The sequence below is a fragment of the Trachurus trachurus genome, assembly GCF_905171665.1.
Source record: "Trachurus trachurus genome assembly, chromosome: 17".
NCBI classification, from domain to species: Eukaryota; Metazoa; Chordata; class Actinopteri; order Carangiformes; family Carangidae; genus Trachurus; species Trachurus trachurus.
This window is the reverse complement of record NC_139900.1, coordinates 5,358,912-5,381,043: the sequence shown is the minus strand read 5'-3', so window position 1 is coordinate 5,381,043 and position 22,132 is coordinate 5,358,912. Positions and strand designations below refer to the sequence as shown.

Here is a 22,132-nt window from a genome sequence, read left to right as displayed (position 1 = left end):
ACTAAGTGAAACTGCAGCGACCTGTCTGTCAATTTTTGCATGTTGTTTGTATGTATTTAAAAAGGCTGCACAATTACTGCAATTTAATTAAAACTGCAATATGGCCAAATACAACTTCCAAAGCAATTTTTCTTTTTCTCGCTAAAAATAAAATGCGTCGCAGCACAGGGCCTTAGGCCTGTCACAGTTATTGTTACATAATCGCCTGATTGCAATAATTTGAGTTGACCACAATCATTCTGCATAATCGTTAAAATGGTTTCCATCCATCTGTATAAAAACAGATGGATGAAACCAACAGAAACGTCACAGTTGCACTCTGTCTTCTTCCTCTCCTGTGGTTTAATGACACATGAGCGGAGCATCACAAACTGTTTATCAGGAGAAGCTTCATTTCTAATAATCGATGAGCATCTATTGACATGGATTCAGTTATAAACAGAAATGCAGATTTTATTCATGTTTTAATGTTTAGTGCCAATAAATAACTCTTCTTTTTCATAAGCAGGGCTCCAAACCTCTGCGTCTAAACGGAGGCATTTTGCCCTTAAAATCTGAGACAGTGCAAATGCATTTTTTATCTACTTGCGCATGTGCAACCAGTAAATTTGCTGTTTTGTTTTGTTTTTTTTTTAACACTGGTTACATGTGGAAGGGACGACTCAAAGAATCTGGAATCTGTCATCACAGGTGTCAGACCAATGTGTGAGGATCATGAATGAAAAGGAAATGGGAATATTTGCTTTGCAAGTCCATTTACGGTGTGCGCCCTGTAGCGCCACATTATGTTATAAAATGATTTAATGCAATATGTATAAACTTTGCTGCATTTTGTAATAAGTTGTTACATAATGCACCAAATTATCACAAAATGCAAGTGTTTCATTTCATTTCAAACCTTTATGTTGTTTTTTTTTTATATAGAAAATGTAATAATTTGGTTTGCATTAAAGAATTTTATTACAAAACGTGGCGTTTTTACATCATGAGGTGAAAATGTATTACATTACTAGAGAATGCATTTCCTGAAGGAAATACGGGTGAATGCTGAAAGCTGGAAGCTGAATGAGCTGAATAAATTGTTGAAACAATGCTGAATTAAGTGAAGAAATTGCTGCAGCAATCTTGAAAAGATGAAACAGTGTTGAACCATTACTAATATAACAACATCTGAAGAGTAAAAGTAGAACATAAGACGGAGGCTATGAAATGGTTGGAAATTACTTGAATTGTTGAAGATTAGGATGAATAAATTGAAAGGCTGAAGTCTACTCATATATATTTAAAACTGACAGCTTGAAAACATTGAACCATTACTAATACAGATGAAACAATATCTGAAGAGTAAAAGTAGAAGATGGAAGACGGAGAATGTATGAAATGGTCGGAAATTACTTGAATTGGTGAAGAATAGTATGAAGAAATTGTAATAATTTGGTTTGCATTAAATACTTTTTTTACAAAACGTGGCATTATTACATCCATGAGGTGAAAATGTATTACATTATTACATAGTGCAGCGCTACACACAACTAAACTTTCTGCTTGTGCTCCTAAAATTTGAAGGAAGGGGCCACTGTGCTCCTAGTAAAAAAAAGTTAGTCTGGAGCCCCGATAAGATGTATGTGTAACTATCTTCAGGCTTATCCTTTTTTTTTTTGTTCTTTTCACTCTATTCTACTTGCTATCCAGTTCTGGATCATATGTGTTTTATATTAGGTATTTGGTTATTATCTGTGTATTGTAAAATTATGTTTATGGGTTTTGTTGTTTTATATTCATCATTTTAATTGATATATACATTTCTTTTTTTTTAATAGATACATATTCTATTCCTTTGGCACCTTTAAATTGATGCTGATGGTGGAGTCCACACATAGGAAATGGTGCAAAAATGGAGACTGTGGCAATACTGAGGCAAGATGCAATATCAGGGTTCCTACATCTTAAGCCAAGTTAAATTTAAGACTTTTTTAAAGCCACTTGAAATGAAATTTAAGACCGACTTCATAATAAACACAAATGCAGAAAAAAGAAATAAAAAAAACACCACATCAATTACACAGGGTTAGGGACAATTTTACCCACTTTCCTATGTGATCCAAGGTAAAGTGACTACATGAACATTGGGTTGTGTCTATTTCCAGCTGTCCTTTCAAAATAAATGCATAAAAAGTCCGGAAAAAAAAAATACTGACTCGGGAGCTGGTGGAAAAATGGATTTAAGACATTTTAATGCCAATTAAGGCCTTGCTTTTAGATTAATGAATTCAATGCCTTTTAAGACTTTTTAAGGATCCGTAAGAACCCTGAATATATACAGTAGAAAGTGCAATAATTATTTATTACTTTGTATGAACTATGAACTTAGTCGTACTGTCTGTAAGTGATCTCTGTTGGTTGTGTGTGTGAGTATGTGAAACGGCGTATGGTTTTAAAATCTGTTTTGCAGGATGTACAGCATTGATTGTCCAAGACAATTTTCCCTCCGGGGACATTAAAGTTTATTTTGATTTGATTTGATTGATTGATTGATAAATATCCTATAAAAGTGGCATAAAATGGTCAGAAAAAGACAATTAAATTGTTAATCACAGTTAAAATGTCCCGACTGTGACAGGCCTGGTGGGCGTTTCCTCCACCTACCCTGCAGACGACACACTGCCAGTGCGAGCCTCCGTCTCTGGGCTTGCACTCCTCCGTCAGACACTTGAGATGAAAGACCCGGAAGCAGTTGTCGCACGTGAGGACGTCGCCCGGTAGGTGACAGTCGAAGCAGTACCAGTCGTGGCTCTCCGCCTCCCACTCCTGCAGAAGGGGAAGACACAGCAGAGCACAAGTCTGGGTGACCCCCCCCTCTCCGAGCCGCCAAACCACAGGACAGCAGGGGGGGGGGGGGACCGACCATCCGTCTCCGTCCTGGATGAGGCCTGAGCGCTCCTGGTTTACATGTGTTGGTCAGTGTGACGGGAGGACAGGGGACGCAGCAGAGGTGTCGGGTTTGACCCCACACCGTGCTGTGAGAGAGTCTAAATTCCACTAATGAGCTTATGAATAAACTTTATTCTGTTTGATCTGTGCTTCATTCTCCTCTTTGTTTGAAAGAACAACATAGGAATCAGGGTCTCCTTTATTAAATGTTGGTGTAAATAAAACAAATCCTGCTAAATAAACGTCCTTCCTTTTAAAGGGATAGTATCATTTTTTAAAAGTGAGGTTGTATGATCTACAAAAAGCCCCTAAGTACTTTAATTGCAGTAGAAGACTCTCTGCACTCCTCCCGTTAGCAACGCCAGCCCATAATAGCCCTGCCCAGAGATTTACAACATACAGTGTTGTGAACAGACCCAAAGAAACGGCCTATTTCCGTGGCCTAAAAGACGTTTTACCTGAAAAAAAATACACAGTTCCATTGTTCGCTATAATATAATTTTTTCCAGCCCTTCAAAGTGCAGGAAAAACACAGTTTTTATTTGGACCCCCCATTATACTATCCCTTTAACTCATTGAGTGCCGCGCTCCTTTCCAAAGTTTTAGTCAAGTGTACCGGCAATTTAGACCATTTTTGACTTTTTATGTAGAGCCACAGTGTATTCTATATTATTGCCACCAACACATACTGTGGCTCAATTGAAAGGTTTAACTTAATGCTTCAAGTGGCCACAAACCGTTTGTTTCTACGTGCCTCCGTTCCTGAGAAAAGTCAAGCTAAACATGGCTGGGTTTCACCAAAATCCCTCCTTTTTTTCTAGAAAAGGAGATAGAGCGTCTTTTATGAAAGGTGCGCTGTTTGTGTCTGTCGCTCTTCTCACACTCGCATTTCTGGATCAAAGGGCTCGTATAAGATAAATATATACAACAATGGTTGTTCTATTCACAAAACCACCAGCGGGGGCGGGGGGGGCGCCACTAAACAACAATAACACACCGTGCCGTGTCACAGCTTCTCGCCGCGGAAAGTGAGGGTCTGTCGGCCACCGCGGCTCGGGAAGACCGGTCCCGCCGGTGGTCGCGGTCCTTCTGTGGTACGGGTCGGTGATGCCGGTCTGCTTTGGCCCAGAGACCATCAGATTTTACCGCGGGAGGACGTTGGGGAGGACACGGTGTTGCTCCAGATGAAGACCGGGCGGGACAGTCGGCTGAGAGCTTCCTGGTTCAGCTCCGAGCAGCTCGAGCAGCTGGAGCAGCAGCGCGGGTGAGAGCAGAGCAGCAGCGGAGCAGCTGCGCTGCATCTGCATGCAGAACTCGTTTGCAGAAGCCGAGTTATGATAAAAACTTCCAGATCATGAGCTGTCATGTGACTTTGATCGTCATCTATTTCAGTTCTCCTCGTCGTAGAGTCCCCAAATTTACATATAATGTGTATTAAAGTGTCTATTTTCATAATTTAAAAAAAAGCAAAAAACGTAAAATTACGTTGTTGGCACTCAACGCATGGGAACGAAAAACGAGAAATTACGTGGTTGGCACTCAATGAGTTAATAATTGTTTGATTTAAAAAAAAAGTGCTCCTACCCATAAAAAAAAGAAATTCCAGTTCTGACGGTATGATTATTCTATCTAGGTGCTCATATGCTACTTCAGCTATGAATTGTACAGTTTCATTGTGAATCTACTCACACACAATCCACACATATATGTAATTGTTTAGTTATGTTCCTCCCTAATGTGAAAGTGGAGATATACTGAGTGTTAACAGTGAAGGGACACAGGAAAGGAAAGTGAAGTTGAAGTTTTCTACAGCTAATTTAGACACAGTGGCCTCAGCGGCAGCAGGTGGTGACAGCGTGGAGTTCAGAGCCGTTGTGCCAAAAGGGTCACTAATTTGAAAACCGTGAAGCAGCTAAGAAGACCTGAGAGGAAAAATGGAGGTGAGGTGGGGGGTGGATGTGTGTGTGTGTGGGGGGTATATAATCTAATAATAAAAATGTTGAGCAGGTTTTTCAGCTCTTACAGAGGCTCCTACTTCTTGTGTAGCTGCTGGACGCCAAGGCGCTTGGTACGAGCATTCACATGTGTCAAGAACACCGACAATGAATACCCGGGATATTTTTGACTTTTAAAGCAGATATCAGCTTCACGGCCGTTTTGGCTAATGCTGCGTTCAAGGCAGGCTTTTGAAACCGTAAGTTACAGCTTCAAGTCACAACTACGACTTGGTAGCGTTCCAGGTAACCCGTAGCTCGTGTTTTTACCATCCTGTTGTCTGTGAAAGTTCCCTATAACGGCCACTCGTAACTTCCGACCCGTGAACTCGTACCAGATCGAACTGGTATGACTTCACAGGAAGGAAAAACACAAAGTACGAGTTTCTTTGAACGCACCATGAGTTAGCAGCCCCCGCCCTTGTCAGGCATCAATTGGTCCTCGTGCTACGTCACCACATTCACGCGCATCCCTTGGCTGCACACACAGCCCTTCATGCCGTTCTCTCTCCTCATTGGATAACACTTGTATCCCACAAGGAAAATTTTCTCCTCGGGTTACAGCAGAGCAGAGTGACGGAGAGACTCGTGTTTAGGCTGAAATACTTCATGTAAGTGATTGCTGACGGAAAATAGGACTATTTAGGACTTATATTAACAAAAACATTCCACTGATATCTGCTTTAAGTGAAATCTGAATAACGTTTAACATTTGAAAACTTTGGCCTCTGGTTAAATGTCCATATTTTACACTGTTTTTGTGTTTCGATTAAAAAGAAAAACATCTCAGTGTAGTTTTACTGATCCTCTCAGGCTTCTCGCTGGTTCCTGACGGCTGGTTTTAAGACTCTGAATACAGGCTGTGTGCATTTCTCTGTGGACTGAGGCTTTGATACTTTCACAGTATTAATATAGAACCTAGAGCTGCTTTATAATCACACTACACATGGACATCTACCTTTATACTGTATGGAGCTTTAACACAAACATCTACCTTAATACTGTATTGAGCTTTAATACAAACATCTACCTTTATACTGTATGGAGCTTTAATACAAACATTTTTCTATTTCAAATCAAAGAATTGACAAAAAGTGGTGCCAAAACTCAGGTATTATGGCAGCTATATATAGGTGAAGGTATATTTTCTATCACTGTACAACAGTCAAGCCCCTGCTGGCCTTTTGTGACGTTAATTATTCTGTGATAATTAACAGTTCATATAAAAAGCCTTTGCGGCGGAAAGGTCAAGCCTTTTCTTTGTTAAATCCCAACACACAGACACAGTCGTCCCGTCTCCAACTGATTCTCATCAAAGGGTTCAAGTGAAGGGCACAGAGACGACGGCAAGAATGGACGACTGAAAATACAACTCCTCGTCAATCTGTCAAGAGTCCAACTCCTCCCACTCACAGTCTGGACCGGCTCAGTGGGGAAGAACAGGAGAATCGTGACCGATCGCCACTGAATAAAAAAAAAAAGGCCAGAAAAGAGCAGCACTCGAGTCCGTCCCTTGATCTGATCTTTCCTCCACATGTTTATGCGCTGTAGTTTGGGGTTTTGGGCTTAAGGAATCATAGACGATCATCTTACCAGGAATGCATTTTCCTAAATAACCCCCTGATAAGTCTTTCAACAGAAGACTGCGACAATGTGTGCATGTGCAGTGCAGCAGGGGCAGCCTTAACTTCCTCCTCCCGTCTCCAACCACATGCAGATTTTTAAAGAGACTTGGACCAGAGCGGTTCCGTTGGAAGTGTATAGCGTCGGGGTTGAAACGAGCCCCGGCGCAACCATAAATAGTCATGAGGACAAAAGGAGCGAGGACAAGCTCAGACGTTCACGCTGCCAGTGTCGCTTGCTACAACAAAGACCTCCTGATCTGAAGCCGGGCCAGCAGGCGCTCCACACTCCTGAAATCCAGGGCTTTACTGGAGGCTCCGCTCGCTGGATAATCTTCAGAGAGGCCTCGACAAATACTACGCAACGTTACATCACCCACCAGACAACAGCACGGACAAAAAATAATGAACTGATCCATTTGACAGGCAGCGGGAATTTAAAATCAACCATATTCAGTAATTGTTTCAATCGCTTGTCAAGCAAAAAGCAAAAGAAACATCATGTGCAGATCAGTCAGGCATTTTTTAAAACAACTTTCTCCGACCCAATTCTACAATAAAAGGTTTAAAAATCCAGGAAAAGTGTTTTTAAAAAGTACTTCTATCATCAGTTTGAGCCCTCTCGAAGCATTAGATAAGAATCGTATCTTTTCATTGTGTTGTAAAAACAACCCAGGTGCGAAATAAAACTGTAACCTTAGAAAAAAAGTTCACTTTCCATCTTCAAAGCAGTCAGGCAGTCCAACAATGTCAGAAAACCTCATCTTCAAGGGTACAACCAGACAGAGCTTCATGAATCAAGACTTATAACAATGCTCTGATTTTCTTTTTCTTTTTTTAAAGATTGTAACGATATTACCAATGTTTTTTTTGGGGGGGGATTATTCTGATTATCTGTCTGCAGGAACAGGACAGATAAATGACTGGACTCATTTGCTACAAAGCTGGAGGACAGATGGAGCATATGTCAGGAAGGAACCCATAAAACTTTGGGATAGATCCAGATTGTTTACTTTGAAATATATATATTTTTGTCCTCTGAAGTCTGGTGTACAATGTTTGCCATTGACCTTGGTGGTGATTGGTGTGCACTCTGATTCCCCTTCTTGTTAAAGACTCGTGGCAGGGATCTATAGTTTACATTCTGCAGTTGAAAATGACCTCGATTTATCACATTTCTATGTTATTATTTCTGAGGGACACACTTTTCCCGTCTCAAATGACCAAACCTGAGGCTCTTTATTCTTTGGTTTAGTGAACTGTGAGAACAATCCTGAATTTAAATACAACAGTTCTTCACCAAGTCATCAGAAAAGCGCTGACCGTACTTCATTCAAAGCCAGTTCTTAGTATCTGGAGAGTTGCCAGCTACTGTGTTTTTGCATTACATGCCTGCAATACAAAGTACGTCTTTGTACGTAGGAGTGATCGTGGTCAGATCACATTCTCGATCCCATTTGGGAACAAAGAGTCCAAGTTAAGTACGACAGTTGTTTGAAGGAGGAACATTTTCCGTGGTTGTAAATTAAACCCTGTCCTGAGACTCCTCCAAGGACTTCTACTTTTTTTTAGAGCGTAATAGACTCTCCACCCACGCAAACACTTACAGAGATGGTCCTTGTGTTCTGTCGAGTGTCAAGAGCCACTCCACTATTGTTGGACTGTCTGAACGACAAGTGCCTGACTTCAAAAGGCTACAGCTCTCTGAACCAAGGACACGCCGTCTGTCCGTGCTTTCAGCAAAGTGAGTTTCAACAAGCACATGGACAGATTGAGGCCCCGAGTGCAGCAGCATGGTGATGGAGCACCAGATAGCCGACATTCACAAAGACCGAAGCCTTCAAATTAATCAGCAAAAATCTCAACGCTGAGAAACCTATCTTTGGGGTTTTAAATGATAGACCTCCTGAAACATCCGTCAAATATCTCAGGCCTTTCCTAGAGGGAGAAATGTGCCCCGACTGACAAAGAGCAAGGACCTGGGTGGTGACAGAGGAGGAGTTAGCTTCCTCCGGCCGTCTCCCACTGCTTTCAGACTCTGGTTATCAGCTCTGCACTGACAGTGTCAAGCTGGGACACGCCACAGAGTCCAGCGAGGCCGAGCAGCAGGACTTCAGTTCTTTCTAATGACCTACACAAAACAACGCCGGGGTTCACCTCCACCTCCTGCATCGTTTAGAAATAAACTGCTCCAACTATTCCAACACTTTCTGAACCGAGTACTGTATGGTCTTATGCAAGCTTTACTAAAGTTTCTACAGCTTTTTTGGGACGTTAATTGTGCATGTTTGGTTGGTGGTCAGTCGAGATCACATTAAATATGAAAAAGTACGTTGTGGCTTTAAACAAATTTCATTAAAGACAGAATTGCAGCTGACAAATGGGTAAATTCAAATGGCCACAATCACCATCCAACTCAAGGCATTTCTGCTCTCAGGTGTATTCGTTTACTCTGCAGGATCTACTTCACTCAATACTAAAACAATGTTTTTACATATTTAAGTTTCACAAACAAAGTAAAATCATTGATGAGTGTGTAAAATGTGAAAATCACTAAACATCAAAATAAGGGGGTTAGTAAATTAAATGCAATAATGTGTATTTGGGCTCTCTGATACACTGACTAAGGTCAAATCACACCATGTTAATTATCATGCATAACAAGTGCAGATTTTTAATCAGTTTAGCCACCAAACTTCCAATTTATTGACAAATAATCATAATCATGTCTTATGAGAAAAAGAAAAAAGGAAAAAAACCTATAAAAATAAGGAATTTAAGAGTCAAAGACAACAATCAGTTTGGGTAAACCTGGATTTAATCCAATCTGACGTGAGGCTGTGCATTTAAAACTTGTTTTCAAGAATTTGGCGGTGCTATTTTTAAATGTTAACACTCGTTGGGCAAATGCCATGGTTATCTGTTTGAGGATTAAATATTCCCGAGGTCAAGGACGCAGCAGCAGCACACGCCAGCTGGACTGAATCCAGGCACCTGCGGAGGGGAGACCCGGCCTCCACCTAGCAACTGCTTCTCACATTCAATCTCTGAGTCTGTCCACTTACTGACTGAGTGACCCGGAGGTAAAACATTCATTAAATAAAACAAAATAAAAAGTAAAAAGTCGGCTGTGTTACCAGCAGCAGGCATGGAGGAAACTGAAGAGCACAATCACACAAGACTACGACTACCCTTCCCTCCCTGCTACTCACCACAACCTCCTCTTGCTTTCATTGATCATATATGAAGAAAAAAAAAAGAGAATTAGGATGCCAGACAGGAGATAAGAACACATCAGGACACAACTCCTTCTGAGGAGGACTACAACTACCAAGACCAAAATACTACAAACCCAGAGATGCTTGCTACCAACCTGCGACTATGCTAGCATTGCTTGTTATCTCTCACAGTGAATTGATTGTGATTCAGTTGAACACTAGGGCTGCAACTAACGATCATTTCCATTATCGATCAATCTGTTGATTGTTTAAATGATTAATCAATTAGTTGTTTGGTCAATAAAATGTTGAAAAACGTCAATCAGTGTTTCCCAAACCACAAGACGGCGTCCTCAAATGTCTTGTTTTGTCCACAAACCAAAGAGAGACTCAGTTTATTGTCATAAAGGAACAAAGAAACCAGAAATATTCACATTTAAGAAGCTGAAATCAGAGATTTTGGACTTTTTTCTTTAAAAAACGATTATTTGATTATCAAAATAGTTGACGACTGATTTGATAATCGATTAATTGTTGCAGCTCTATTGAACACTGATTACCGTTACTCTGGTTGGCTGGTGTTTCATTGCCAACGACTGGACACAGCTTTGAACTGCATCAGTGTTTTTCTTTTTTTTTATCAAGAGAAAACATAAATAAATGAATAAATAAATAAAATCAAGCAACAGCACATCTGTAGATAAGTAGCCAGCACACACTTTCACTTTCATCAAGATCACTGATCACTTCCGCAAGAAATTTGGCCACATAGACAGACACAGCGCTGCAATGGACTTTCATGAAGCTTTTTACGGCATCGCTGAGCGACAGACAGCAAGTAGCTTCTGGCAGTGTGGTTACGTCTGCAAATGGAAACCTGATATGGTTTTTTTAAGCCTTGGGTGTAATTTTTTTTATTTAAGTGTAGTGAGAAGTATCACACGCTGCAAAGAGGACACTTTCTCACCACTGCAGCCCACAACTTTGTACACTAACCAGAACACACTGTACGCTGTTGGGTTATTATTTTTATTTTCTATTTTTCAGCAGCCTGCATAAAAAGATTCAGTCAAATCCCTGACTGCACTGCATGTGGCGGGACCGATTTCTCACAGAATGATGTTAGTTGATAGGAGGAGGTGGGGGAGGGGGAGAGAGGGGGAGTGAAGGGATCAAAATGAGGAACAAACCCCGTATTTTGAAAATAACAAAGCAACCCTTACCTTGCTCCCCTCGGCTTTCGGCTCCTGTGATTGCAAGTGATTCAGAGAGTAGTGTTTAAAAGTGCTGCTGCGCAAACGACCTGAGCTCCGCTGGTTAACGCAGCTTTTTGTTGCAAACAGATGAGCTACATATTAAATGCTTCCAGCTAACTTGATTTCCCACAACTTTTTTATATCCTTTAAATCATTATATGCATCTTTTATTTAAAAAAAAAAAAAACCATTTGATAAGCTTTTTGCAAGTCTAAACTGTTGTTTTAAGTGGCTGAGTCCTTGTAGCGCCACATTATGTAATAATGTGATACATTTTCACCTCATGATGTAATAACGCTGCATTTTGTGATAAAATTCTTAAACACAATATGTAATAAACTTTGCCGCACTTCGTAATAAGTTGTTACATAATGCATTATCTATTACAAAATGCAAGTGTTGCACTTTTTTTCATAAAATGTAATAATTTGGTGCATTATTTAACAACTTATACAAGATGCGGCAAAGTTTATTACATATTGCGTTCAGGAATTTTATTATCAAAATGCAGCGTTATTACATAATGTGGCGCTACACTCCTAATAATAAAAGAAGCTTAATCTAACATCATATTTTTATTACTAATGTGGTTCAAAATCACACTTGTCATTACTTCTCTTGTAGTTTAATGAGTTAAACATGGGGTGTGTAAAACGCAGCAGCCAGCCTATGCACATATTAAAGCCACGTGCCTGTGCAGAGTAAATCCATAAGGTGCTCTTTACATTACAGATGGCAAAAGACATGAGGATTGTCCCCAGGTAGCGCTGGTTTACTGTGAAATGACAGTACAGCTCCACTGTGTGTGTGGTGGACGAGTCAAAACGTCTCTACACTGTGAGCTCTTCCTTATAACTAACAAGGGAAATAAGATGGAAATAAAACCATGCAAAGGGAAACTCGTAATAACTAACACAAGGCTGCACAACAGAGGGCTAAACGATAATACACACTATTAAAACATACACCACTACAATGTGACTTGTATATCTTTCTTTGTTCTGCGTGGCTCTAACTTCTCTATCTCTCTGCTGTTCGGCTCTTATTTCTTTGTCGAGGACCTTGGTCGTCCTTGAAACCCAACAACAGCGCTATCGGCCCCGTGTTCACTCTTGTGTTCACACCGCAAGCAACATGACAGACAGGTGGCAGCGTCCCGGCAGAAACCGTCCTGTGGTTTCCATCATGGTCACCTCATCGCCTAGGACACAACTACAAACCACTTTAAACTCTTATTCATTTCTGTGTTGTTGTTATCGTTCAGCTTTTTTAATTTCAATTATTGATCAATTTTTTTTTTATTCATTTAAATCATTACATTTTCAATTGTGTTTTTTTAGGGGAGATTTTAACAGCTCACATCACACACCACATTAAAAAAAAAAGTGTACTATCCACAAGTTCCCAAACGTCATCTATGGTCAAAACCGGGAAGCTGGTTTTGCATTTCCGGTGGAATTGTACATTTACGTTTCCATGGTTTTCAGTCATTGTCATAGTTGCGGTAAACGCATGGATCTATTAACGCTGAGCTTTTAACACGGATTTAAATTTGTGTGATATCCACTGTTAAAAGCTGGTGTGATGATCCATGCGTTTTACAGATTTTCAATGAAAAAAAAGTAAACGTAAAAAAAGTAAACATAAAATTCCACCGGAAGAGCAAAACCAGCTTACGTTTTTGACGTCCGGAAAAAGGTGGATATAAAAGAAGAATTATAAGGCTATGAAAACCAAACCATTTTTTTTCATAGCGATTATACACTTATACTAATATATAAATGGGTAGTTTTATTCAGATTTTGCCACTAAACCTTGACAATTATTACACACTGGACCTTTAAGTATTCAGTGAGTCAGAAACTACTTGTACTAAATGACTACTATCTCTTTGTTTTTGTAAACTTTCTAGAGTTAGTTATCTCATCTTATCTCCCTGGTTCAAACTCCTCAAATATCTGAATTTCCAGCTCTTCCTCATTTAACGATCCTGTGGTGGAAAAACCTTTTAACTTTTAGACCCTAAACCCTAAACTATCTAATTACAGTTATATGTGCTGCTGTACATTTTGCACTTATCTGCTTAAACTAGATCAAGTTGGGAGACATTACATGTTAATTTACACAAAGTAAAGTGGTTTTCTTCTACTTCTGTTGCTTGCAGTGTGAACATGGGCTCCGACAGCAGCTCTACTGTTACACTCGGAGAACCTCTCTATTGTTCCCTGTTTCCTGTGTCGACAGCCTGACAAATCATCAGCGGACTGAACTCACCATCTCATCCCCAGGCAGCCAGTATCCTTCCTGCTCGATGCCGGCCTTGGAGCCCTTGCAGCCGACCGTCAGGGTCTCCACCACCAGGCCGTCTTTCACCGCCAGGCTCAGCTGCCGGGCCGTCTCCTTGGGGTGCATGCCGAACACTCGACTCAGGTACCTGGGCGGGTCAGAGAGAAGAAACCACACATGAGGTTTTTTTTTTAGGGGTGGGAGAAAAAATCGATTCACATAAATATCGCGATATCCTTTTTGACGATTTTTTTTTTCAATATTCGATTTTTTGTTGTTGAATTTTTTTGAAATATTGTGCAATGTGTATTTGTTCGCCTTTTTTACATACAGAAAGTACAGGTTTTGAAAAGGGTTTAAGTTCACTTTATAATGGAGTATGTTAATGTATAGGCTCCTACAGTATTTGTGTGCAGATAAATGTTAAAAATGCAGACTAAAAATCGAGAGAATCGGCAATATCGTAGAGTCGCAATTTAAATCGAATCACCATCCAAAGAATCATAGAAGAATCAAATCGGAAGAAAAGCATATCGTCCCAGCCCTAGTTTTTTTCTTAACCCTCTTGTTGTCCTTCTGGGTCAAATTGACCCAATCTGTCCCCTTCCTCTACCCTTCCTTTTTTCCACAATCCTTTTTCCCTTCCTTCCCTTTGTCCTTACTTCTTCTTCCTTCCTCTTTTGATCCAATTGGCCTGATGTGTTCCCTCCCTCCATCTTTCTTTCCTTCCCTTATTTCCCTTCTTCCTTCCTTCTTCTTCCTTCCTTGAACGAATATGTTCTCTCCCTCCATCTTTCTTTTGAATGGGCTCTTTGCACAGCTCCACTACTTCCTGAACTTAATGCTGCTCCTTTGTTTCCTGTCTTACATTATTGGACAAACTGATTAATCCAGGTGTGTCTGACCATTGTGACTATACTCAGACACACCTGGATTAATCAGTTTGTCCAATAATGTAAGACAGGAAACAAAGGAGCTGCATTAAGTTCAGGAAGTAGTGGAGCTGTGCAAAGAGCCCATTGAATTGAATTGAATTCCTTTATTGTCATTCATACCAAGGTATAAAGTTTATACCATTTGAATTTCGTTTATACTATAAACGAAATTCAAATGCAAACCTCCATGTGGTTAAAAACATTAATGAAGATAAAAAAGAAAGACACAATCACACAATCAACAACAATAAGACAATAAAATTCAATATTGCACAGTCTCTAAAGTGCAGCAGTCAATGTTTAAAGTGCAGTCAGTGTTGTCAAATGACAACACAACACTTCCCTTTTCCCACAATCCTTTTTGCCTCCCTCCCTCCATTCCTTCCCTTCCTCCTTACTTTACTTTTTTGACCCAATTAACCCAATCTGTTCCCTCCCTCTATCTTTCCTTCCTTTTTCCCTTCCCATCTTTCCCTTTGTCCTTCCTTACTCCCTCCCTTCCTTCTTTCCTTTTGTCCTTCCTGCCTTTGGTAACACTTTATAATAAGTACACACTATTAAGCATTAGTTAAGCTTTAAATACTGAATTCATCATTTATAACACATAAATACTCACTAGTATGTAGTTTATAAACACAGTTAAAAATGTTTTTACTCATCATTGATAAGCACTAACTGTATTTATAAACTACATACTAATGAGTATTCATGCGTTAAAATGAAGAATTCAGTATTTATTAATACTAAACTAATACTTAATAGTGTGTATTTATTATAACTTTCATTAAAAAGGTTCCTGGAAATTAAGAAAAAATGAATTATTTGTGTGAATTGTACTTGAAATGTACAATTTATGTGGTTTGGTTTGTATTATGCTGATTATGTTTGCTGGCTATGAGTATGAAATCTGTGTCTTGTAAGCCCTTATAGGCTGGGCAGTGGGCACCTAAATAAAATTCATTCATTCATTCACCAGCATGTATGTTTTCGCTCCATAAATTATAATTATAATATTTTTTGTCTCCTCTCATTCAACCTACAATTTAATGTCTGGGTTGATTCCTGCAGCTGCCTGCTGACTGGCACTGACCCTCATGAAGCAAGGTCAGGTATCCTCCACTGTGGCCGCCGGCCAGCGAACAGCCTGAGTCAGTGGGGAGTCAGGTGAGAGCTGGTGTTTACTCCTGAGTTACAGAGGAGACGAGCTGGACAGTCGACCCAGAAACCCTCGAAAACAACATGTAGACTTCATCTTGTGTGTTGACTTGGTTCATATTTACCCAAATCTGTGCCTTCATGAACTGTCCCTTCAAAATAAATGATGACCTCCTGTTCAGTCAAGTGTTTAACCAACAGTCGTCTATGTTCACTCAAAGTTAAAGCATGAAATAATCGGAGCGTAAAAGTTGCAGAGAAGGAAACGGCATTTAACAATCACACTGAAGGATATGAAGAGAGCATGGCATCAAAACACTAAAGTGATTGTTCATTAAACACAATCCATCATGGTATAAACTAGAGCCCATAAATGGAGGTGTTTTGTCTCTAAAATTTGAGACTGTGCAAGTAAATTTTTCATCTATTTACCTAGTGCAACCAGTACATTTACTGTTTTTGGGGATTTTTTTCAAAATCACTGGTGAAACGTGGAAGGAACGACTCAAATAATCTGTAATCTGTCATTACAGGCGTCAGGCCAACATGTGTGAGGATCATGGATGAAAAGGAAACGTGGATATTTGCTTTGCAAGTTGATTTACGGTGTGCTCCCCTGAATTTTCTGCTTGTGCTCTTAAAATTTTAAGTTAGGGGCCACTGTGCTTCTAGTATATAAGTTATACCGGCCAGAGCCAGAGTTTACAGTGTGAGGCTACACACTTTTATTAAAACATTTCTATCTTTATCTTTCAGTCTGGCTGCTTCCACTCTGTGGTCTCAGTCACAGACTCTGTGGTAAAGAGGTAAAATAACAAATTTACATGTTAGTACATATCTACCAATTCCAGCTGGTTAGGAGTTAAAAAACGAAATAAATTACATTAAACTTGCTTTTTTTTTTTTTTTTTTAATTATATAGCAGTTGAGCAGAACTGAGACTAAAGTAATTATTTCCAATCTGGGTAATCAGAAATGTTCTCAATGAATGGATTTGTCGGTAAATGTAAAACTGTCGTAATTCTCAGTGGTAAAAGACGTTTTCACAAGGTTGAAAAGGTTTCGCTGTGTTTCTGGGCTGCAGCAATTAGTTTCTTTAACGATTAACTACATAACTGGTTTTCAGCCGACTCGCTGCCGTGGCTGTGACCTCGCCGTACGACGGGGAGGAGGAGGAGGAGGAAGTCACATTTCCCCCCGTGAGACAGAGAGTGAGAAAGTAAAAGAGAGGAGGCGGTTAATTATTCTCCCTCTCCCTCTGCTCAAGTCATCCTCCGCAGTTTTTGGTGAGAGAAGCAGCGAGAACGGACGGAGGATGGAGGATGGACGGACGGTGCTGTGGATGCGAGGGCTACACGTGTGCATGCCGCTCCTTTGCTGTTGCCATGACAACAGCCTCTCTCGCCATCAAGTTTTTTATTTATTTTTTTCCATTTGGCAAGCGGCCAGCTCCCAAGGTGCTCGCCAACTTGCTCGTACGAGGTGTGGTAAACTGTTTCATTTAGTCTCTGCTCTGCTCCGTCCTCCGAGTCTGATTGAATGTGTTCAGATTCTTTCTCTCAGCAGATTTAAAAAACACCATGATGGTTTAAAAAAAAAAAAAATCTATAGATCCGTCTGGTTTCTTCCACACAGCGGTCGACTTCATCACAAGAATGACAACGAGTGAATATCAGAGCTCCAACGTCTGTCAGTCAAAACTATTGATCGTCCTGTGTGTGTGTGTGAGGCCTGGAGTGCAGATCGGCCTCGACAGAACAAACACTGAGTTCACATCATCATCACACCAACTCAACATCACCGCACAACTAACTGGTGATTAAACAACAGGGAATCAATAAGTGATCATTATTACTATCCTTTATTGACTGTTGAAGGGATAGTTAAACATTTTGGCAAATTGGCCCATTGCCATAATCCCTATAGTCATAGCAGTAGGTTCATTACCTTTAATTGTCGGTGCAAGCTGTTTTTAGAACGGCGGAGCAGAGCCGTGAGCTGCTCAGAGCTACGCTACGGAGGCTCATGGGATTTCTTGGTTTCCCTCGTCAAACTCATCAAATACACAATCCAACAACTCCACAACGCTCTGGCGGACAAGTTGTGACCTGCCTATAGCTCTGAGCAGCTCGCCGCTCTGCTCCGCCGTTCTAAAAATAGTTTGCACTGACAATTAAAGGTAACGAACCCACTGCTATGACTACAGTGATTATGGCAATGGGCCAATTTGCCAAAAATGTTGAACTATCCCTTTAATTTGTTAAAATCTCCAAATATTTGACTTTAAAATGTAGTAATGGCTCTGGGATTTCGAAAAGATAAAAAGTTCTCACTTTTCTCTGAAATCTTTTTGAAATTAATTTACTGAAAATGAAAAAATCATTAAAGCTCAATGGATCAAAGATCAAAGTGACCACAGGTCAGTTGAAGCTTTTAAAGCAGGTAGAATAACAACACACTCAAATCCAAAACTTAATAATCACATCTGCAACTATGATGGTGAGTAAATTCATGACTTCATGTTTCTCTGTTTCTTTTCAAGGATCTGCATAAAAACACAACAAAACAAAACAAAGGCGGGAAACGATTAAAGAAACCCACAGTGCCTAAACACAGTCAGATCAAGTAACAGCATGTCTGTGTGTGTGTGTGTGTGTGTGTGTGTGTGTGTGTGTGTGTGTGTGTGTGTGTGGCTCGTCTCTGCCCTTAGGTCGGCACCATGTTTCTTTGAATCACCTGAAGCCCTGTGAAGAGGCAGCTGTCATACAACACACACACACACAAACAGGTTTCCTGGCTGGGAGGTTTGTAGGTTATTGAAATGATTAAGGACACACACACACACACGAACACACACACGCACACACACCCCTTCTCTTCCTAAACTCCACAGCTTGGATCCACCCTTCCTGTCACTTGATGTTGAACAACAAAACCCCGGTGTCCATCTCAATATTTCATCTCGTATTAATAAAATTAATCTATGCACAAATATATATTTCTTTAAATCCTGTAAATAACCCTTTAATAATTATGTACAGATGTTTTCATCAAACACACGTCTGGTCTGATCTGGTCTGGTGTGGTGTGGCGGCGGTGAACTTACTTGGAGATCCGGTCCATGTTTGCGATCTGTTTCTGGTTGCGGATGACCTCGATGGCCGCCCACACATACTGGACCACCTTGGGGTCCGCCTGCCTCTTCTTCACCACACGTGACATGATTTCCTTATTCATCGCGACTGTGGGAAACAAAGGGAGAAAAAATAAATAAATAAATACATAAATAAATAAAAAACCAAAGGAAAACAAACCAGCAGCTCCACTTGATTTCTGCTGTGGATAAAAAGTCGGTTTCACTGTATTTGAAGGTTAAATCAAAATACAGCAGGAGGGTTTATAGTGATAAGAGATGTAGATGTAACGCAAGAAAATAAATGATAATATGATAATATCATATTCAATACTTTATTCTTTCCATATAACCCCAAACCCCAAACTGTAATTCATTTTTTTTTAGAATGAGTTCAGTTAGTTGTGTTTTACAGAAAATGTGCTGGTTATCCATTAATAAAGAACAAATATACCAAATGTATCACAATATCATAATTATATAAATCCAGAAAGATGTGATAAATTGTAATATTTAACAAATATAACTATAAGATAAGAAAGTTTATGTAATTTCAGGTTTGTAAAAATGTCACTGCCAAATGCCAATTTGTTTCCATACATTAATCTCACAGATTTTTCTCATTTTGTCCACAGAGGTGCAGTCAATTAAAAAGAAAAAAGAAAGAAAAGAAAGATCACTAAACTATAAATCATGTTTCATGCTGGTCGTATGTTGTATTTGTCTCTTGAGCAAACATCTGCTGAAGCTCAGATTTTTAATTTGATGCTCCTGAGGTGATAGTAGATGAACCAATCAGCAGGTCAGCGGCAGCGGGGAAACCAACAGGTGGAGCAGCGTGACAGGAACCTGTTGGACTGAGTGATTGTGAAGAAGAAGAAGAGCAGCCAGCGCTCAGCAGGATCACATGTCACCGTCTGTGAGGATGTTACTGAGCGTTATGAACCGGCGTCAAGAGGGAGATACAGTCACCAAACACTGGACCAGCGACCAGCGAGAGGAACTGTGTCTCTAACCCTCCTCTCCTCCGTGTGCGTTTGTTTCCAACAACAAAGCCGGTGAGAAATCAATCCATGGAGCGGTGGATAAGGTTATATATCATCTACCATGTTACCATGTGTATATCTGTGTAGTCTTATCTGTCATAAACCGGAGGCTCTGATCTTACAAGGTTGGTTTTCGGGCAAGAGACGCTAGGTGGAAGGCAGAGAGCCTCCATTCTCCCTGGAACTAGTTACAAGTCATTGATTTAACCAGAACTAGGACTCTGGAGCTGGAGCTAAGGGACACATGGAGCTGAGTTAAAGCAGAAGTAAGCAGAATATTTGTGTTAATATAAGTCTTAAATAGTTATATCTTCCGAGTGTTTGGTCTGAAACACGGGTCTGTCAGTCACTCTGCTCTGCTCTGAGCAGAGGAGAAAACTCTCCTTGTATCCTACAACCTTTCTCCATTGAGGAGAGAGAACGGCATAAAGGGGCAGTCCTCTCTGTGTGTGCAGCCAAGGGATGCGCGTGAATGTGGTGACGTAGGGACGAGGGCGGGGACTGCTAACTCCATCTGCTGACAAGAAGTTAGCCGGATCGCTTACTTCTGCTTGAAGGTTAAAATCCTGCAGAGTTCTGTAACACGTGTAACCCTTTAAAGTAGTAATAGGATTTAGATTCAATAGGCCAAAAAGTATCAGAAGCTCTAAGGTCGACTACGGAGCCCAGGATTGACCAACCGATGCTCAGGAACGACACAAACACTGTAATTTCTTTAAGAAACAAATGATGCTTCCCTTTTTATTACCAGAATGGGAAGACCACAGTAATAACACATTTATAACACTCTTACAACTCTTACCCGGGTAAGTATGAAAAATAATAAATAAAATAAAGTTCTGCAGCTGCTGCTTTAATTTCTAGTGTTCAGTTCAGTCACTTATCACCGTATAGGTGAAATATCAGTCCCACCTCACTTGGGTGTGGGTGGTGTGTGTGTGTGTACTGGTGCAAAAGGATTCAGGTTCCACGACGTCGGTTTCTCAGGATTTTCCGGGGTCTGGCTCGCCATCAACTTCAACTGGCTCCAACTTCCAGGTAGGTCCGTATCTCAATGGTATCCAACGAAAAAAAGAACCTGACCTACGATAAGTAGGATCAGAGCATTCATTGTCATTTTCTAAACTCAATGACTTATAGAAAATAAATCATGTTAAATCTACACAAACTCTACGTCAATAGAGAATAATTATTTTACTGAATTACTGTTGTAATATGACATTACAATTATCAGCAATAAAATAAACAACATTCAAATAATCAGATTATGTCATTCATCATATTATGTTACTCATGTTATTGAAATAACCTTCCAAAAACCCAATATCAACATATTCTGTGCTCTTTACATGGTAATATTCACACAAACATCATTAGCCTTTAAGAAAATAAAATATATAATGTGCACAGTTTTTAACTTGTGGCTAAATGTGCTTAAAGTTCAGAAATAAAGTGCTAAACACACCCAAAATACAGTTCAGTGTGCATAGAAACAGTAAACAAAAAGAGAAAATAAACATCACATATGCACCCTTTAAATTATCAGATAAATGCTGCAGCATGAATGTATCTGGTGTGTATGCACTGAAGCTAATTAGCACCAGGAGCTAGCGCTCCGACATTAGCTCGTATGCTAACGGTTAGCTCGTTCCGCTATTAGCTTAGCGATTTAGCATTTCGATTCGGTTGCTCACCGATGCTCTTCTCCTCCCGAGCGGCTCCTCCAACTGCACTCACGCAGGTCCTGGTCGTCCGGGGGATCTTCTCCAACAGTTTTCTCCGTGTTTTATCCGTGTTTTGTATTGTTTCACCGTCCTGAAGTGTGTTTTTCGTGACTCTTGTCGGCTCGTGCTCAATGTGGTTTGCTCTCTTCCTTCCAGCAGCTTCAAGAGGAAGTGAACCTGCTCCGGTCGGGTCAGTGGGAGGGAGCTTCTCCTCCGATTGGATGAAAAGATCGTCTTCCGACCAGCTCTTTCAAACTAAAACTCCACCTATCTTTTTTATTACAGTTTTGTTCTTCTTTTTAAGTAGATATCAGTATTTTAATCAATAACAAAACATTATATTTAATTAATTAATTTATCCACTATGAATTTCACTGTTTTTAGTTAAAACATCTTGGTTTTAGATATATAATGAACTAATTTACTGCTTTTAACTCAAATTGTCTCTGTTTTTAATACACAATAAAATACTTTTAATACACATTTTTAACCTGGGTTACACCCTCCCCTCTTGAATCTATGCACGCCTCTGTGCATGGGAACTGCTGTCCGATAACAGGTTGAAGGATGAGTTCAGGTTAGTCTGTTCTGCTTCCAATAGCACTTCGGTAAGTGCGGTGCTCAGGCCTTGAAACAGAGATTGAACAATGGACACCAGTGGACTGCCAAGGCGTGAATAGTGCAGGCGTTCAGGCCTCTCTCTGTTTCTGGTTGAACGTCGCACAGTATCACTGGAATCTCCTGAACCATTATTAATCTCTCTTTCCTTTCTTCCAACAGGGACATCCTTTCCAGCAGGAACATCTCCGACAGATCCAGGGACATTGGTAGG

The 22,132-nt window shown here is 40.2% G+C and overlaps 1 protein-coding gene across 2 annotated transcripts in view; it reads right to left on the bottom strand.

Moving 5' to 3' along the window:
- zmynd11 (zinc finger, MYND-type containing 11) overlaps positions 1–22,132 on the bottom strand; it is a 52,838-nt gene that overhangs the window by 16,944 nt on the left and 13,762 nt on the right. The window contains exons 2-5 of one of the 2 annotated variants that reach the window (XM_083992013.1): positions 18,504–18,639; positions 13,296–13,455; positions 10,989–11,012; positions 2,647–2,808 (exon numbers count right to left, since the gene is read on the bottom strand). In XM_083992013.1, the coding sequence (XP_083848139.1) occupies positions 2,647–2,808; positions 10,989–11,012; positions 13,296–13,455; positions 18,504–18,634 (477 nt within the window). In that variant the 5' untranslated portion in view covers positions 18,635–18,639. Of the gene's footprint in view, positions 1–2,646; positions 2,845–10,988; positions 11,013–13,295; positions 13,456–18,503; positions 18,640–22,132 lie in introns of those variants that run through there. The other variant, XM_083992012.1, reaches the window with a different exon arrangement.